This window comes from Lasioglossum baleicum, chromosome 13, assembly GCF_051020765.1.
Source record: "Lasioglossum baleicum chromosome 13, iyLasBale1, whole genome shotgun sequence".
Taxonomy (NCBI): Eukaryota; Metazoa; Arthropoda; class Insecta; order Hymenoptera; family Halictidae; genus Lasioglossum; species Lasioglossum baleicum.
Window position 1 is genome coordinate 8395243 of NC_134941.1, and position 19090 is coordinate 8414332.

General features: G+C 35.9%; 3 protein-coding genes across 5 annotated transcripts; 1 reads left to right on the top strand and 2 right to left on the bottom strand.

Annotated features, from left to right (window-relative positions):
- Positions 1–4527: 4527 nt before the first annotated feature.
- Positions 4528–11978, bottom strand: LOC143214744 (carboxypeptidase B). The gene is made up of 8 exons (XM_076436111.1): positions 11527–11978; positions 10816–11140; positions 9881–10180; positions 9065–9155; positions 6167–6312; positions 5613–5669; positions 5445–5529; positions 4528–5051 (listed from the first exon to the last, which is right to left on the bottom strand). The coding sequence occupies exons 1-8, from the start codon at positions 11601–11603 to the stop codon at positions 4870–4872; spliced, it is 1263 nt and encodes a 420-aa protein (XP_076292226.1). The 5' UTR covers positions 11604–11978; the 3' UTR covers positions 4528–4869.
- Positions 11979–12125: 147 nt separating this feature from the next.
- Nbs (nibrin) lies at positions 12126–16763 on the bottom strand. Of its 3 annotated transcripts, XM_076436098.1 has the most exons (9): positions 16479–16759; positions 16271–16404; positions 16048–16208; positions 15676–15835; positions 15351–15606; positions 15134–15271; positions 12847–14885; positions 12700–12774; positions 12126–12628 (listed from the first exon to the last, which is right to left on the bottom strand). In XM_076436098.1, the coding sequence occupies exons 1-9, from the start codon at positions 16501–16503 to the stop codon at positions 12560–12562; spliced, it is 3057 nt and encodes a 1018-aa protein (XP_076292213.1). In that variant the 5' UTR covers positions 16504–16759; the 3' UTR covers positions 12126–12559. The 3 variants fall into 3 exon arrangements, with proteins under 3 accessions (XP_076292213.1, XP_076292212.1, XP_076292211.1); XM_076436097.1 differs by having other exon boundaries at positions 12126–12774; positions 16277–16404; positions 16479–16763; XM_076436096.1 differs by having other exon boundaries at positions 12126–12774; positions 16479–16761.
- Positions 16764–16773: 10 nt separating this feature from the next.
- On the top strand, positions 16774–19018 carry Txl (Thioredoxin-like). The gene is made up of 4 exons (XM_076436115.1): positions 16774–17050; positions 17360–17627; positions 18409–18692; positions 18779–19018. The coding sequence occupies exons 1-4, from the start codon at positions 16953–16955 to the stop codon at positions 18990–18992; spliced, it is 864 nt and encodes a 287-aa protein (XP_076292230.1). The 5' UTR covers positions 16774–16952; the 3' UTR covers positions 18993–19018.
- The last annotated feature ends 72 nt before the right edge of the window (positions 19019–19090 follow it).

Genomic DNA, 19090 nt, shown 5'->3' on the forward strand with positions numbered 1-19090 from the left:
ACGGAATTCGTTTTTCATTCGGTTCTAATTGTAAGTCACTGGGAAGTTGGGAAGAATTTTCTCTTCGAATGGAAATATTTAAAATCTTACACGGCAAGAATGTGGATTTTAGAATTGTACCTCTTGGTGAGTATGTGGTATCAGTTAAATATTTCGTCAAATGGACCGTTTATTTTGAAAGTGGTGTAAGTCCATTTAAAAAAAAAAAATGAGATATCACGTAATTCATGCTTAATTTAATATTATATTATATAACTTCATATTAACATGAGATAGTGATATAGGTAAGAACAAATGGTAAATCAATATTATTTTATGACAATTGAAAATATTTATTTTATTTAATTTTATATAAATTCACACAGAAATAAAGCCCATGAATTTAAACAGAAGAATAATCTTAGATTCAGAGGATGAAGATAATTCCGCTATGAACAACAAATTAACGAATAGTAAAAAGAGAAAAAGAATAATAGAGGTAGAATCTTCATCGGATGAGGATATTGTTACTGAGAACTTAGATTCTGCAGAACAAAATAAAGGAAAATATATGCAACAAATAAACAAAATTAAGCGAAATACTGGACAAAAATACTATACAAAAAGAGGAAAATTCATTCCAGCAAAAAATTTATACATATTTTTAAATTGACTAATATGCTAACCTTTTTAATTTTCTAGAAACAAGAGAAAATGGACTTGCACCACTTTCAAAATAAACGGTCCAAATAATGCCCACCTCTGAAATATATGTATGTGAAGCTTACAGAAGAATTAAACAACATCACATACAAGAATCGTTAGAAGTAAAAGAGCTTTACCAGTAAATCTCACCGATAGTCTGTCGTGAATAGATGTTTCCTTTACCCACAATGTTTTGCATTCAACGCTAGCAGCAATCGATCAATGATCAATGTGGGTAACACAATATCACTGATTTTCAGTCGCAGAAGTACACACGATATGGTGCCATTATCGTACCCGCGAAAACAGAAGAGAAAAGCAGGAAGCAGTTGAACCAGTGTAACCGTGCTAACTGCCGCGCGACGCAGACAAGGGGCGGCTGCTTATGAAAAAGGGGATAAACCGGAGGTTTCTTGCGTCACCAAAGGCGTGTGCAGCAGTCTCTGTCACCTTAGTCAACGGTTTCAAGGAATGCTTAGAGACCCCTGCATTCCCCAACAGAGAGGGCGAATGAGAAAGAGAGCTGTGCACGGCGTTGGGGATAGTGGCTCGTTATACAAAAATTTCACGACCCAGTGCCCTCAGCCCCCGTCAAATGAGCTCTCGTCTCTGCTCGAGTCCACGGGTAATGAGTCTGTTGTTTCTCCAATTAGACCGAACGCGGCCCAACGAGAAATAGGTATAAGCGGAAAGGAACTCGACGCCACGACACTCGTGCGGCCTCTACGTGCTAAGTGTTCTACTTCATTCCAACCGAATCCTCAAGTTCTCTCTCTCTCTCCCAGGCTTTCCTTCCCTAGTTTCCCCAACCACTCTCGCTTTCGCGGATATACCGCTACCTAAAAACGAAGGAAAAGCCAGAAGTGGTAGACGGCAACGAAGGGCCGCAGGGGCCGAACAATAGCTATTTCGTTTCACGGATGGAGAGCGTCCGCGAAACGGGAAACACCGCTGCGGAAAACTTCTTTTTAAGTAAACGTTCTTCGCGAGAACACAAACTTAACATCAGCACAGTCATTGCATCCAATATGCAATTCATTCTTCTGTCTACGGTTCTGAATTGCCGACTCTGTAGGAAATGCCCTAGTACGACAGCAGACTCTATCGAAATGAAACGATCAACTCTAGCGAACTACGTGAGGTTGCAAACACAAACGGTGTGTGTCTGAGGGAGCTAGATTTTACAGCCTTGTTAGTCAATCTTGTTACAAATTTTTAGAATATAAATGATGTTGTTACGTCCTAAGGTGGACGTTTTTGAAAGATGAATAGTTAATTTAAATATTAGAATTGAGATACAACGCAGTTTCGAACCTACCTGCATTCATCGGCTTCGGTTCGGGTAAATGAGGATTTGGATAGTTGAAATCGAAGTTGGGGAACTCTGTAAAAATGATTTGAAGTTTCGATTTATGTAAAAATAAACAGGAATATATTCTAAGAATCAAACGGATACATTTGGTTATTATGATCTTATTGGAAATTGTTAGTATTTATCGTAACGTAGTTATCGCTTTTGAAGCTGTTTAATACATTCGCTTCGCACGCCTTAGAATGATGTGGTGGTGTTCATTTTCCAGTGTTGATCATTTGTTGTTGGTGATGATGATTCTCTAACGTTGATGTTGTTGGTTGGTGCGGATGTTAAAAATATCCGGCGGGTTTTAACACGCTAATAAACTTCACTTTTGACCACACACACGATTGCTCCAGCGGGTGTACACGCTTTCGCGAACTTAAACTTATTCCTTATGGTGACTGACTAACCGAACGTATTTCATGAAAATCTTGACTGTCAAGTGAGCTCCTGATGAGGAGCCATCCCTTTTATAGATCAATCAATCCTTTGCTCTAAGCTTAATCTTCATAGGTGAGTGCACCCTTACCAATTCCTCGTAATCGCTTTGCTTTTTAATCGTCTGCATTTTAACCGGATGTTGGTTTTCGATTTGTGGTTATCATCCTCTTGGCCAGATCATATTACTCTGCACATCCTCCTAGATCGGGGGAACTGCTCATCGATTCCTTTGTCCATTTCTTTTACGTAGTATCTTTCCTAGTCTCCTTTGGACTATCTTCACATTCTTCAGTGATGAATAGGCTCCAACGGATGCTTCTTTTAATTATTCGCTCGCATAATATTTTGAATTATTTCATTTGTTTAATGAAATAGATTTCGATGTATTCTTAATTCGTTCAATAAATGCTCAAATTCAAGTTGAGTTTTAAGTTTGAAATAAATCACATGGGATAGCGATTCCATGTAGACAACTGCGAAATATATCTTATGAGTTTTCCTTAGTTCTATCGCACGCAATGTGGTATAATATACGATAGTTTAACATTAATTATTAATTATAATATTTGATATTTTATTTCTCGTACAACATTATTGGAACAACTATAAAAAGAAATTCGAAAAATGTATGTTATACGTTATCGGTTTCATCAATTATTATTATTGGCTAAACCACTGGACGTGACAATGTACATGTACGATACCAACATTTTATGTATGAATCTACAAGAAATAAATAAAGACAATGTAAGAAAAAATCATATCTGCTTGTATATTTATTGAAACACCAATTTTCCCCGCACGTCCGACTCGTCGTTGAGTTCTACTACTGATTTTTCGTGCTACCTCCTTCGATATCATACTCTCCTAATACAAAATTCAATATTCGAGGTTTTCGAAAAATTTCCGCAAATTTTCGGCCGTCTGGCTTGACGTTGAGTTGTACTACTGAATTTCGAACATTTCCGAGCGTCTGACTTGTCGTTGAGTTGTACTACTGCATTTTTGAAAATTTTCGACCGTCTGACTTGTCGTTGAGTTGTACTACTGAATTTTGAAAATTTTCGAGCGTCTGACTTGTCGTTGAGTTATACTACTGAATTTTCGAAAATTTTCGGCCGTCTGACTTGTCGTTGAGTTGTACTACTGAATTTTGAAAATTTTCGAGCGTCTGACTTGTCGTTGAGTTGTACTACTGCATTTTCGAAAATTTTCGACCGTCTGACTTGTCGTTGAGTTGTACTACTGAATTTTGAAAATTTTCGGCCGTCTGACTTGTCGTTGAGTTGTACTACTGAATTTTGAAAATTTTCGAGCGTCTGACTTGTCGTTGAGTTGTACTACTGCATTTTCGAAAATTTTCGACCGTCTGACTTGTCGTTGAGTTGTACTACTGAATTTTCGAAAATTTTCGACCGTCTGACTTGTCGTTGAGTTGTACTACTGAATTTTGAAAATTTTCGAGCGTCTGACTTGTCGTTGAGTTGTACTACTGAATTTTCGAAATTTTTCGGCCGTCTGACTTGTCGTTGAGTTGTACTACTGAATTTTGAAAATTTTTCGAGCGTCTGACTTGTCGTTGAGTTGTACTACTGAATTTTGAAAATTTTCGAGCGTCTGACTTGTCGTTGAGTTGTACTACTGCATTTTCGAAAATTTTCGACCGTCTGACTTGTCGTTGAGTTGTACTACTGCATTTTCGAAAATTTTTCGAGCGTCTGACTTGTCGTTGAGTTGTACTACTGAATTTTCGAAAATTTTCGGCCGTCTGACTTGTCGTTGAGTTGTACTACTGAATTTTGAAAATTTTCGAGCGTCTGACTTGTCGTTGAGTTGTACTACTGAATTTTCGAAAATTTTCGGCCGTCTGACTTGTCGTTGAGTTCTACTACTGAATTCGGAATACCTCCTGCGATATCATGTTCTCTTAATACATAGTTCAATTTTCGAGGTTTTCGAAAATTTTTGGATTTCTACTAGGAGAACATGATAGTAAAAGAGGTGGCACGGAATTCAGTAGTACAACTCAACGACAAGTTAGACGCTTGAAAATTTTCGAAGATGTTAATTTAATTCTACTATCGAATACTCATGAGTGAGGAACTAGGTGAGGAAAAAAGAACACATTGGCTGTTGTAACGAATATTCTTTATTCTTCAACAAAATAATTACAATATTTATTCGTGTATCGTGTTGAGATGAGCAGAAGGTACCTAGCTGGAATGTGTTACAATTTTTACAGTTTATTTTAACGTGGTCGCATTAATAGCGAGATCATTAGCGATCAGATGGGTAGACCAGCCTATAGAGCTACTGAATCTCTCAAAGATTTCTATGTTTTTTATATGTACAAGATGAACGGAATTAGACGTTTAAACCTAAGGAGCTTATTTCGATTTAATGTATTGATGGATCACTTTCATCGCCTCAAATGTTTCAATGCCGACAGCTTTGATTTCAGTCGGAGGCAATAAGAATCCAGAGTTTCCACCGGGAAGCTCATAGGTGTACGAAATTTTAACGCCAGCCTTGCCCATTGCCCAGTCGTCGCTGCCTCCAGCAGCAGGGTCTAATGAACATATGAACAGAACATCAATTAACAAATAACCACGTCGATTATTTTACGAGAATGCCCGAAGTATTTATTTTTGCATCTAATTTTATTTGTATATTGTTAACACTAACCTGTTAACACTAACCGTACCGTGACAGGTCAAACGACAGCTTTCACATAGTTTATTTTTTAATTATTGAAATTATAAAGATGCTTCCATTAGAAATGATTCAATAAATTTCTTTATTTGATTACGTATTATTAATAAAAATGGTGAAAAAACAATATATATCCGATAAAGTACCCGGTATGATCAGTGGTAATAAACCTTTCTGCTTCTTCGAAGCAATCGACATAATGATTAAGTAGAAAAATTAAAGAATTGAAAAAAAAACGATCGATACTTACAAAGATGATTAGCAGAGGTACCATAAGTGTATTTAGTCCTACGAGAGGTGGCGATGGCAGCGGCACTCTTGATCGCAAGATTTTTCTGTTGAATCGAAACATAAGTCAGGATAGCTGGTACAAGGAACGAAACAGAGAGAGAATTTCATCACGAAAATGTTAACTTACCAATTCCGCTTCGTTGGCTGGCACTTCAGAGGTGAATCCCCAAGGATACAGGATATACTGAAAAAATAATATTCTCGATTTTTCACTGAGAGAGATAAAAAGAAAAGCTAGATACACGTATGTGGAAAAAAACGCGTAGCGTGCAACAACGATCCCAGAATGCGATTGTCCCAGGTTATTCTCATGGAGCGACGGAATTCGTAATTCTCCGGTATCCTCCCCAGTGTGTTTAGAAATTTTTCGAGTTTACGCTTGCAAAAGCCTTCCACGCGCAACACGTGACTAGCAAACGAAATCGCAAATTCGAAACGCTTGGATACTGCATCCGGAACAATTAAAAGCTTGCATTACTGCTCGGAACTTTAAACAAACAATGGAAATACTACGGAAAGCTTTCAAGAAATTAGTCAAGCATCGGGTAACGCGAAAAGTTCTAAAGCTTTTTGTGCTTTCGACTAACAGCAGCACTGCTCACAAGATGTGCGAAAAAATTCTCTATGAAAAATAATGCTTATTCGATTACTAACTAGTTAAATATTCAAGAATTTATTTACCTGGCCATAAGAGTGGAAAGAGACGTAGGCTTTAATGTTCTGTTTGCGTGCGTTGATGAAGTCTCTCATGTTTCGCATTTCCTGTTCGGAGAATGACTTCGGTCCGGCGTAAGTGTCACTGCATGGGTTGGAGGATGCACCGGCAACTGCAAACAATTTATTATCATTTATTTTGATGGTATTACGTACGGTATAAACGGAATAAAACTAACAACGTCTTGTTTACTGATTTATTTAAGGGTCAATAAAAGGATAAGAATAAAGAAGAATAAGATTAAAGAAGAAACAAACGAACCAAAGCAATTTTCATACATTTCGCAAAAGGCTCTTAATTCGCGAAGGAAAATGTAACTTTCTGCTGCGCCCAGCGATAGAATAAAATTTGAAATTATTTTCTCATAACATCCCGCTAAACGAGAAACAAATGCATTTAGACGATGTTCATTTCCGGAAACTCGATTTACCGCGTGCACTCTGTCATAATAACAAAGAGCTCAGGATAACGAGGAAAGCAGGTTTTAATTGAAAAATACTACGTCGCCAGATATTTAAATAGATTTCGAAGAAACGCGGCTTATTTCTGATGTACATTTATGTACGTCTATAAATATTTGTTAGACGCTAAAGAAAAATTTGTTTCTCCGCAGCTGGGAGATCTGATCGAAGCGTGCACAATATTTCTTAAGTATTAATCAAATATCGGACTTTTCCGCGGGAATAAAAGCGGTGGAAATATCGCGGGGGAAGACAATACTAATCTTCCGAGGGAGAAATAGCCCAGAGGTAATGCAGTGAAAATTTTTAGTACGCGCGTCGAATTTTCTCGTGGGCCGCAGTGTAATACGGGAAAGTGCTCGCGCGAATTTCTCGCGGCAGGCAACTTTCAAATGGCATGTCGAATTAGGGATCTCAATTTAGAGAGTCTCGCAACTGCGCCCGCGGTTGTGTTCGCCCTATTCCCCTGAATTTATTTGCTTCAAATTTCGTAAATGAAAAAAATATATATTTATATTAAACCCGCCACGCTGTTGGGAAAATTCTCCGAGTGGCTCGAATTAGAAAATCATTAGCGGCAGCGCATTTTTCGGGTAGAGTCCATTTTGGAAAAATTGGCTGGAATTTATTTCCTTGTCCAGTGCTCCATAAATCTAATGTTAATAACAGACTGCGGATTTTTATACAAAATAAAATTGTTTTACGTCGATCGTGAATAATGAAAGCTAGATGAGAATGTTTTTATTATTTGAATAATTATCACACACAAGAATAATGTCGGAATATTATTTAATTCTTCTAATGTTTTCACATTTTTGTCTTTTACGCATTTCTACTACAAGTGCATAAAATCCGCAGTCTAGCTAAAATTCTATGTTTTTAATAAATAATAAAATTCTTGTCTTCGAAGAAATTAAAGAACTGGAAATGTGAGCTTCAGTACGGACAGAAAATTTTTGTTTCGAGGAGCTTTTATGAACAATCAAATCGAGAAACGCGGCCGGTTTAAAACTGTACGCGAACACAACCCTTTGCGTAACTGGACACTTAAAGCCGGATCCCCGCGGAGATAATTCTCGGTTCTAAAGCCCGTGAAAACAGTTGAACGTAAACGAAAGGTGAAATTGTCATCGCGATGTCGAGAGGCCACCGTCGACATCTGTAACGCCGGCAAATGACTCGGGAGTTCTCAAAAGTCAGTGTGTTAAAGCCCGAATGAAGAGACCCGCCGGAGTAACAACCGCCGCGCGCGGGTAACGAGCAAGTTTTTATCACGCTCAATCATAACTTCAATGAAAACGCCGCGCAATTGCTCTCCAAAGAAAAGTTAGAGTGCAATAGTCGAGTTTAACCGTGACACAGTACTCTTCATGGAACACGAGGGCGACGGGGGGTGGGGGGGGGGGGGTAGATGCGCACTGACTAACGACGTGTTCTCCTTTCTCGTTCAATTATTATTTGCGATAGAAAAGTTCGATTGCCTTTCGACGAACATCGTTGCCGTTTCAATCAACTCGAGCGAAATCAATTCGCCGCAAATAACATTAATAAAAATACCCCGCGACACCGTAATCGCACGGCGAGACGAAACGAACCGAAAATTAAAAATGTTTCTCAGAGATTTGTGACGATTAAATATTTTTTCAAGAAGTATGTACTTGCATTTGGCGACAGATTCTGAACAGAGTCTAATAAATATATAATGTATGTTATTAATTTCCTTAAGCCGAAATAAAATTCTATTTTGGTTTTGTTAATATACAGCTATTGATTTAATCATCATTAAAATAAATCGTAATGCGAGGAATTAAAATAGCATTTTTCTCAACTTACTTTACAAAAACACTGCAATGCATAATGATAATTTCCCGACATAATTCCGCAATATCTCGTTGTTAATTAACGAAGTATCTCATCCGATAAAATGATTCGATCTTGACAATCAGCACGATTTTACAAGAGATCAAGCACGTCATAAATCACGTTAATAAAATATCACTTCCTCAATCAAATCATCTCCACGGGATTTCGAAACGTGTTTCCAAAAATAATATTTTGTTATTATGATCGTATGTATATACTTCGAGATATCACGATCAATTTGCTACCCATTGTTTAATATTGATTCTCGAACGATTAATCAGTAGATACACGTTGACGGTATCGTCGAGTTATCAGCGATCTTGATGTTTGATTGATATGCACCGTAATCTCTTTGAGGAAATATTAATTTGTCTTTTTAATAGAAGTGCTCGTCGCTCTCGAGTTTGATCGGCGACGATAAAGACGTGCAGCAAAGCAATTATACGTAGACGGTTTTTAATCAATCAATTCGCGAGAGATATTAAATTGTATCTGTATTTTCCTTGTTCGAAATTGATTTTTGTGAAATTGTCTACTCACCCATCCATCCCATATCGTAATTTCTGTTGCCGTCGACACCGCGACAGACGGATCCGCTGTTCTTAGATCTTGTCTTTCTCCAGAGACGGTTCTGCAATACAATTATTGCTGAAATTTAGTTAAACGAACATAATGTAACCGAGAAAATGAAAAAGAACGATGAGATAAATCCAATAAAGTGTATATCATATGCAGTAAGACATTGAAAGAAATTTTATTGAAGTTCGTTTAAATATTACCATTAATATTTGCAATATTTACAATGAACCTATATATTTTCCTAATATCAACCTTTATTGAAACGAACACTAATAAATAATTTAAATATAAAGTAGACTGCGGATCTTTATGCAAAATAAAAACTTTCTACCTGAATTGCAACAAGCTGGGGCAAAATAAATATTTAATTTCTTGTTAAATATGTTTAATAGGTTGAAAATAATATAGCAGCATATTTAAATTCTTCAAATTTTTTTACTGTCAGTAATTAGACCTACCCATTTTTATAAATGCATAAAATCCGCAGTCTAATAATAAGAAACTGAGATTCAATAAGATTGAAATTAAATTCTACGAGTCATTTATTTTATACAAGACCTAAAAATATTTTAATTTTGAAATAAATATTTTAATGGTGATTAAAGGGTTTCTATGGTGAATTGAAATAAATAAAATATTTGCCTAAAAATATTCTAATATTGAAATTGAATAATCTGATTAGTTTATCTATGTATAGCAGCATGAAAGGAAATATTTTAATGGCGATTAAAGGGTTTCTATGGCAATGGTGAACTGAAATAAATAAAATATAATTACCGCGGTAGAACTATGCGTGAATGCATAGCCGTCAGGGTTCAGTACCGGAAGGATGTACCAATCGACATCATTCAGAAGATTTTTATTCGCCACCAACTGATCTACTATGTAGAGCGACGTCACTGGAGCGATCCATTCTCTAGCATGAATACCGGCATCGATAAAAATGGCACGCTTATTATTACCACCAGTTGACAGCCTTAGAACTTTCATTTGCCGTCCCTCATAGGAGACTCCTATGTTGATTAACGAAGCCACGTCACGGTGGCTTTGTACTATGTAGTTCAAATACTGATCCACCTAACGAATATCCCATGTTATTTTCTGCGCTATCATTTTTATATTAACTAGAAAGTTCAATCGCTTCTCCGAGCACAATAGCATCCCCCAACAAAGCATACACTCCATGTAAAATTAAAAAATAGACGATGTAACAAATATTAAAACTACCCATGTAATATTCTTTTCAAACTGCTCCATTTTAAGGAACAAACATTATTTAACGAGCACATGAACAGACTATAATAAGAAAAACATCCCATGTTATTTTCTGCACTATCATTTTTATATTAAACTAGAAAGTTCAATCGCTTCTCCGAGCACAATAGCATCCCCCAACAAAGCGTACACTCCATGTAAAATTCAAAAATAGACGATGTAACACATATTAAAATTCCATTTATGCTGCATTTTAAGGAACAAAAATGATTTAACGAGATTGAACCGACCATAATAATAAAAATAGTCAAATAAAATAGCAAATATTACATTATTAAATATTCTACATTAAATTTCCTAATAGTTTCGAATATGGATATCTCGTTAGTTTAAAGGAACATCATTTTTGTAAACGATGTATAAATGAGAAATAAATTGAAAGCTCTATTCTCGAGAGAAATTAAGCCACCCCGTTACGCAAGTAAGTTGTTACGTACTTCGTTGTTATTAGGGTAGTAAGTGAAAGACAATTTTCCTGCAGGAGCTGCTCGCGTTTCCGGAAGAAGCGACTGCAGTCTTCGCTCAATTTGTTGATTGATGTATTCCTCAGTGACTGCTTCCCGAACATTATGGACCAGGACCGTGTAGGTCATGCCATTTTCATCCAGAAGACTTTTAAAACCGTCTACTTTGTCAGCAGTCACCAACACATCGACAACGCTCTCGGTCGTTCGGAGAAAATCGAAACCAGAAACATCCACGAAATTTTTCAATAACATAAGCTGCTCTGGCGTGCTCACGGAAATGGAGAGGCTTTGCATCCTGTCAATTTCGGTAGATTAAATTTTCATCCAGAGGCATTGCTGATCAATAGGTAGATCGTGGCTGTTGCTCGTAGGAGAGCAACTTGTTTTCCAAATTAAACATGTCTAACTATTGTTTACATATCTAGATTTTATAATTACTGGAACATAATGAACCGGCTAATAATGGCTAATTTAATTATACAAACATCTTTTCCAAAGGCTACAACTTTTAAAAATATATATTCAAAAAATAGGAAAATTAATTTTCGTATCAATAAAATAATTTTCTTATCATTCGCAACGATATTATTTTTAAAACAATTTCTTTCTCCTACCTACGGCCAAGTTGGAAAAATGGAATTTGGATAATTATAGTGAGAATGGCTACAAAATGAGACGTACCCCTCTAAGGGTGGCAAAACCTCCTCATTAGCGGCAAAGACAGCCGCGACACAGGCAGCGATCAGCAGAATACGCATGATGACGGCGATGATCACTCGGAACTAATCCGACTCATCGTCTCCTCAATTTCTTATATATCGACTCGTATCTATACGTCCATTATTGTGCGCATTTTATTAACGTTTTTCTATATCCCCCCCGCCCCAAATTCCCAACGACTGAGACGAACGCCAGTTCATCATCATCCTCATCAATGATAAGTAGCGATTGGAAATTTCACGAAAGTGGCAACGCTCTTATGAAATCACTGCTAACACAGATCCAGCAAAGATTACCAGTTGAAAGAGGTTTTTATCGCGCGACAGATATGTTTGATTGAAACTTTATGAGGAATTATTGATTGGTTTGTGATACTAGAAAAAAAATACACCGCACCGATCTAGCGCAGTGTGTTGTCGCTAATAAGGCTGACACGTCGATAACGTGGCCGATCGTGCTCGTAATTAATAACAGCAATCTGTACTTAATTACATTCTTCACGTGGAGTGCGTTCCTCCTCGTGCTCCCACTTGATGAATGATAGTAATAATTTAACAATATTTGCGCGTAAATGATCTTCGACAGAAGGTATTCTTTTTATTATAATTCTCAATTTACAAATGTTCTAAAGTACGTTTCTGCAGCAGAACCGAAAAGAAAGATTGCTCATGGTAATATAAATACTAAATTCGAAGTCTCAAAGGCCTGCTGTATTACGCATTTTCGCTTAAACAAGTGATAGAATATTTAAATACGAATAAATATATATGACATACATAAAAATAAAAATTACATAAAATAAAAATTATAGACATGAACTCATCTTTCAGATATAATTTCGTATGTCATATAAATATAGCTATTAGATAGTCTCGGTTCATTAATAAAGTAATTTATATTACACAAGAATACATATAAAATGTTAAATGTAACATTAAAGTACAAATACTTTGAACCATTGTTGTACAGATGCTGTGTTAGAGATTTTGTACATTTAACATATTCCATATGTACTATACATGTCGTTCAGAGTTATCCTTTGCTGGGGTATTTTATTATAAACCTGTTAAAAAAATGATTAAAACTTGGTAAAATAGGCCGGGTGCTAAGGCTATTCAATCTTTCACATAATACCTTCTTAAATTTCTTGAAATTAATACTAGCACGAAAGGACGAAGTATTATTCCTTAACAGATTATTGTGGTTTTCCTAAAACATTGAAATAAACATTGTTCACTTGCATTTACATTTTTTCTTAAAGATTTGAATTACTAATCTTACAGCTTGTGATGGCTTTACAGTATTTGACGACGTCACAGGAACTGCCGTGACTGAATTGTCAGAGCAAGATTTTTTACTAGCAGTAAGTGTCAGAACATCTTCACCTCTCTCATCAAACTCATCAAAAGATTTGTTTCTTTTTTTCGATTTTGTAACAGGCTCGTCCTCTATCTGTGACACCGTTTTTGCCGAATGAATATTATCTGCTCTAGATAAAGGTGTGCAATGCCTATTTACTTCTGGACTTTTAATACTACGATCGTGAAATAATTTGGACAATTTCTCTGGACTGAGAATACTATTGGGGTGTATATTGCTTCTCTCTCTATTCATCAGTATCTCTTCCAATTTATTTTCTTCTTCTTCATCATCATCTTCATCATCTAATAGGTCAATTACGTCGTTTGCAGGAGTTCCTTTATTTGCTATCCTTGACTCCGAAAATGGTTTCTTGGGACTAATTCCTTGCAAGGTACTACAAAATAAGGTATTTTTCACCCACTGTGATCTTTGTAAAGAATGTTGTGCACCTTTTTCTGTATCATCTGATGAGTCATTCGTTTCTAGAGCACGTTTCAGAGTTCTCTGTGAATTAACTTCTTTTACCTTTTGCGTGGATTTCTTATCAATTAAAACATCACTCACAGAAGTGCTCTTTATAATCTGACTCGTGCTTAGTGTGTTGACTCGTAGCGTTTTTTCTGATTGAGACGATTCACTTGATTCTGAAATATGTTTCACAGTCTTTCGTGAACATACTTCTTGTATTCTCTGTGTAGCTATTCGTTCAATTGGAATATCATTATTAACAGCATCCCTTGCATTCTGACTCACTTTAGACGTACCAGCTCTTAGTATATCTTGTGTTTGGGTTGAGTCATTCGTTTCTTTAATCCTTTGCACAGGCCCCCTTCTTTCAATTGAAATCTCACTATTAACTGTGGTCTTTCTATCCTGACATGTTTTTGGCGTACTAGTTATTAGTAAATCTTGTGTATCAAATGAATCTTTTGTTTCTGGAATATATTTCTCAGCTTTTTGTACTTCTTTAATCTTTGGCGCAGGACCCCCTCCAACTAAAACCTCAGTATTGATAGTGTTCTTTCTATCCTGACTCGCTTTTAGCGTACCAGTTTTTAATAAATCTTGTGTATCATATGAATCTTTTGTTTCTGGAATATATTTCGTAGTTTCTTGAACTTCTTCAATCTTTCGCGCAGATCTGCTTTCAATTGAAATCTCACTATTAACTGTGGTCTTTCTATCCTGACTTGTTTTTGGCGTACTAGTTATTAGTAAATCTTGTGTAGCATATGAATCTTTCGTTTCTGGAATATATTTCTCAGCTTTTTGTACTTCTTTAATCTTTGGAGCTGGACCCCCTCCAACTGAAACCTCAGTATTAACAGTGTTCTTTCTATCCTGACTCGCTTTTAGCGTACCAGTTTTTAATAAATCTTGTGTATCATATGAATCTTTTGTTTCTGGAATATATTTTGTAGTTTCTTGAACTTCTTCAATCTTTCGCGCAGATCTGCTTTCAATTGAAATCTCACTATTAACTGTGGTCTTTCTATCCTGACTTGTTTTTGGCGTACTAGTTATTAGTAAATCTTGTGTAGCATATGAATCTTTCGTTTCTGGAATATATTTCATTGTATTAACGGTGTTCTTTCTATTCTGACTCGTTTTTGATATACTAATTATCATTATATCTTCTGATTGAGACGCAACGCTATCCGATACGGCCGAACTGCATGATTCGGGAATAAGAACGTTCTGTGACGAATTGTTTACTTTAAAGTTCGTTTGTACCGGAACGTTAGAAATTATTTTCGGTAATACTTTCGCATTATCTGTTTGGTCCTGTGAATCAAGAACTAGAACTTCGGAAGAGTCAGGTTTCGACTGTGGTCGTTTTAACAGTTCCTCAAACCTATATGTCGGATTGCAGTACTTTTCAGTAGAACAATGCAGAATTGCAAGTGGAATATCAGTCTCCGATATCATTTTACGTTTGCTCCCCCGCAATGCGTTGTCTGTAAACCATTAATCATAGACAAAGTTACACAGAAACCACCTAAAACATGCCATCAGAGTAACCATAAAGTAAACTATTTTCTGACATACAGGGTGTCTTCCATTTTTCTATAATATTTATTATTTGCAAGAAAACACTCTGCATTCTCTTTCTGTCGCGAATAGCAGCATAGTTATTCATGTAGCCTGGTTCTAGGTAATTTACTCTATAGATATAAACCTATGGAACTATGTAAAGATTGCTTACATATTGTTTCATATTCGGGTACTGTGCCCTGTGTCGATTGCGTTGTGTCACTGTCAGAGTATTGTAGCACAATAACATTAGGTGCACAAACCTCCTTAGTGGTCAGAGGTCTTCTCGAATATAACATTGGCTTACCACCTTCAACATGTATGTGTATATACAAGTTATAAGAAATAACAAAAACAAAATTGTGAATATTCAATCATTTGCTTTTTACCTGCCATGCTAATCATTCTTCCATACATTTTGTACTGGCGCACGTTGAAGTGCACAAATATGAAGTTTCGAAAGAGTGTCTTCCTTTTCTCATTTACACAGAGAGAGACGCAGCTCTTGTTGATTAACAACTCGGAAATCGGTGGAATAAATTTCTCCGGTTGCGGGAGCTTGTCACCATTATCAATAGCATGTTTTACGGCCTCCCAGAAATTCAGACTTACTATTGGCACTGCAGAAGCCATAGCCCATGTAACCTGAACCAGAGGAAGTTGTTAACTATCGGAGGACGATAGGCAAGTATACAAATATCTTTGAGCGGAAACCTTTTCAGTTAAGGACGCTTTCGACACTGTTAGATGAGTACAAGCACTTGTCCAATCGTTAATCATCATTCCATCAATTTCATCCAGTATACCTTGTAGCTTCTCTTTCTCGGTATTTTGCAAGGAAGACACAATCGTTATTAGAGGTACGTATACTACTCTAAAATATAAATTTAGTTCATGAGAAGTACTGTGAATTCGTCTTAGTTTTACAACTAATAATTAGACTACGGATTTTATGCATTTATGAAGTTTATTACTTGGCTCTTGTTTGTTGCAGTTTAAGCAAACGATTTTTATTTTGCATAAAGTTCCGCAGTCTAATAATAATCAATATATAATACTAATAATAATAAAAATTTGAAATTTTACTTAAAGACATGTTGCTGCAAACCGAAGCGTATTTTATCTCCATCTTTCAATATAGTCCCTGTATTAGTGACTTCTACTTTTTCTTCTTCGCTCAAAATAATGTATGTACCATACTTAGAATTAGCATCTTTCAGTTCACATGTAGATATGGGTTCACCAGTCTGAAGTGATAAAAAGCATTTCAGTAAACATTTCAAACACCAATATGAACTTTTTCAGATACCTTTACTTTTTCTTTGGGTTTGACGTATATAGAAGCATGCAATCTACTGATAGACTCGTCGTTCTGCAGAAGAATGTCACTCTTCTTTCTGCCAAATGTCACTTCTTTATTTGGCTTGAAATACAGCCGGTTTCCTGAATATAAATAAATGAACATTCGGTATAATTTTCTAACCTCAATTATTGCTTGAATCACAACAAATATTTACCTGCTGAAGTTGTCAAATACCACATTTTGTTGCACTTCACAACAATTATCGGGTTTCAGAGACAAAAGCTTTCCATTTGGTTATTACGAAAATATACCATAATTAGATACGCTGTTACTTATTATTTACGCAGGAGCAGATGAGCAGATTGGAGCCCAAAAGATTCAAAAACGCCATGTGTCATTGAATATGAGAACAACCACTGTGTAAGTGTAATTAGCCTAATGCTACCGCCATCTACATCCGGTGCTAATAGCCATTGTTTTCTGCCTTAGGTGTCTGTGGTATGGCATCACTGGTTAGCACTGGTTAGGTAACTATTTTGTTTTTGATTGTCGAAGTTTGTGCGCAGTGTATGCATTCGAATCTTACCGGGTCAGTCCGGTTAGTTGGCGCGGTCAAAGTGCCAGTCATTCAATATTTCGATACTGTAGTTCATTCATTAGTATCATACTAGATACACCATAATAAACAATGGGTGCAGTACGCGTGATCAACAACGACGGCCAGTTTTATGGCGAAATGATGCGAGCGGGTACGAAATTGGTTGTAGTTGATTTCACAGCAACATGGTAAGTTTCTTTTGAGGTTATATTCGATTCGAAGATGAAAATGATTCCTACTTACAGTTCTTATGTGTTTATTTCTAAATGTATAAATTCAACTCGTTACTTCATCGAATTGTAGAATTTTTTCCTCCAATGATATAAATAATATTGTTATAAAGACATGTAGTTTACTCATTTCGATATCACATTCAATTTCTTTGATTTAATGTATATATTTTTATTAACTGATCAATATATTCTTCCTAAATGTCTTTTATTAACATGAATTTGTTTTATACCAGTTTTATACATTGATATTTCTCTGATCTACAGGTGTGGTCCTTGCCAGAGAATTGCACCAGTATTTGAACAATTATCAGTTAAATACCCAAACGCAGTATTTCTTAAAGTTGATGTAGATAATTGCACCGAAGTTGCTGTCGTACAAGGTGTCAGTGCGATGCCTACGTTCATATTCTATCGTAATCAAACGAAATTGGGCTTGTGTCAAGGAGCCGATGCAGTCGAATTAGAATCAAAAATTCAACAATTTTATGGTGGTGGAGAGGCAGAAGAAACTGAAAGTCCAGTGTCTGGACATGTACGAACTAGTGATAATAATGCCTATTTTTATATATTTGGGATATTATTTATTGCAATTTTGTATTACTGGGATAAGCAGCAATAAAAAAAGTTATAATTACTCTCTTTCGAAAGATATTCATATACTCAAGTTATCAAATATATTCTTTGAAGTACATGTATTTGTAATATTATAGTCTTTGTAATATTTTTTCATAATTATAATGTATCTACATGGCAAAATGTAAGAGTTTGTATTTATTTTATTTTAACACGTTCGAGACAGAGCCAATTTTTATGAGTATAAACAGAAAATAACGCGCCCACGACGAGATAGAGATTCTATTTCACTTTATGTTTAGATTATGGAAAGATTCACTATCATTCAATAAGTGGATGGAAATCGAGAGATAGATGTTGGCTAACAATAAGAGACGATTAGTTTAGGCAGAATCACGAAAGAGATAAATAAATTACAGTTTTGTAAGTGTACTCTTAATGTTATATAAATTACAATTTTGTAAGTGTACTTCCTATGTTATATATATCTTATTTATCAGATTCGATGTAGAAAATAATGAGGTGTGTCAGTCCTCAGGGCCTGACGCCAACCTAACAGAAAGTTCAGTGTCAGTCCCCAGGGTCCGACACCGTCTCGAACGTGTTAAATTAAAATTTGTATCTATGTAAATTTTGTCCTGCATAGTTTTACCAAACTTTTTATATATATTTAAAAAGATTTACAGTTACTGTTTATTCTAAATATAATAGAAACTATGACATGTAATACACTTTTTCAGATGGACCTAGCTACATTTATTACCAAGAAAGAATGCGAGTGTTTAAATGAGTCTGATGATCATAATTTTGTACAATGTTTGACTTCGGAAGACGGATACCTTGAGAGCGACTGCGACGAGCAATTGATATTGTCTATTGCATTTTCACAAGCAGTCAAGATTCATTCTTTGAAGATCAAAGCTCCTAAGGATAAGGGACCAAAAAATATTAAATTATTTATTAACCAGCCTAGAACAATTGATTTCGACGTGGCGGAGTGCAATACAAGCATCCAGGATTTGACGTAAGATCTCCTAATGTGTTCTATTAGTTTTCATGAGATGACAATTCATTTTAATAACTTGTTATGTATATTATTACAATGTGCAGTTTAACACCGAACGTTCTCGAAGATGGCACTCCAGTCGGTTTGCGTTTTGTCAAGTTCCAGAACGTACAAAATCTCCAGATCTTTGTAAAAGATAATCAAAGTGGTAGTGAAACAACGAGGATCGATCATTTGGCTGTTATAGGTTCGCCAATCTCTACTACGAACATGGGCGACTTTAAGAGAGTAATTGGTAAAAAAGGAGAGAGTCACTAACAGCCAGTATTTCCTACTCAATGAATTGTAAAAGAAATTATTATTTTAAATATACTTTCCACAGCCATTACACTGCAAAAGTAATACTAAAATAAAAT

Coding starts and splice junctions, on each gene's coding strand:
- LOC143214744 (XM_076436111.1), bottom strand. CDS start 11,603: ATGCGTATTCTGCTGATCGCTGCCTGTGTCGCGGCTGTCTTTGCCGCT. Junction 6,313..9,064: donor TTACGATATGGGATGGATGG/GTGAGTAGACAA, acceptor AATTGTTTGCAG/TTGCCGGTGCATCCTCCAAC. Junction 5,530..5,612: donor CAGCCAACGAAGCGGAATTG/GTAAGTTAACAT, acceptor TCGATTCAACAG/AAAAATCTTGCGATCAAGAG.
- Nbs (XM_076436096.1), bottom strand. CDS start 16,503: ATGTGGTATTTGACAACTTCAGCAG. Junction 16,209..16,270: donor AACCCAAAGAAAAAGTAAAG/GTATCTGAAAAA, acceptor TTATCACTTCAG/ACTGGTGAACCCATATCTAC. Junction 15,607..15,675: donor AAGCGTCCTTAACTGAAAAG/GTTTCCGCTCAA, acceptor CCTCTGGTTCAG/GTTACATGGGCTATGGCTTC.
- Txl (XM_076436115.1), top strand. CDS start 16,953: ATGGGTGCAGTACGCGTGATCAACAACGACGGCCAGTTTTATGGCGAA. Junction 17,051..17,359: donor GTTGATTTCACAGCAACATG/GTAAGTTTCTTT, acceptor TCTGATCTACAG/GTGTGGTCCTTGCCAGAGAA. Junction 17,628..18,408: donor AAAGTCCAGTGTCTGGACAT/GTACGAACTAGT, acceptor ACACTTTTTCAG/ATGGACCTAGCTACATTTAT.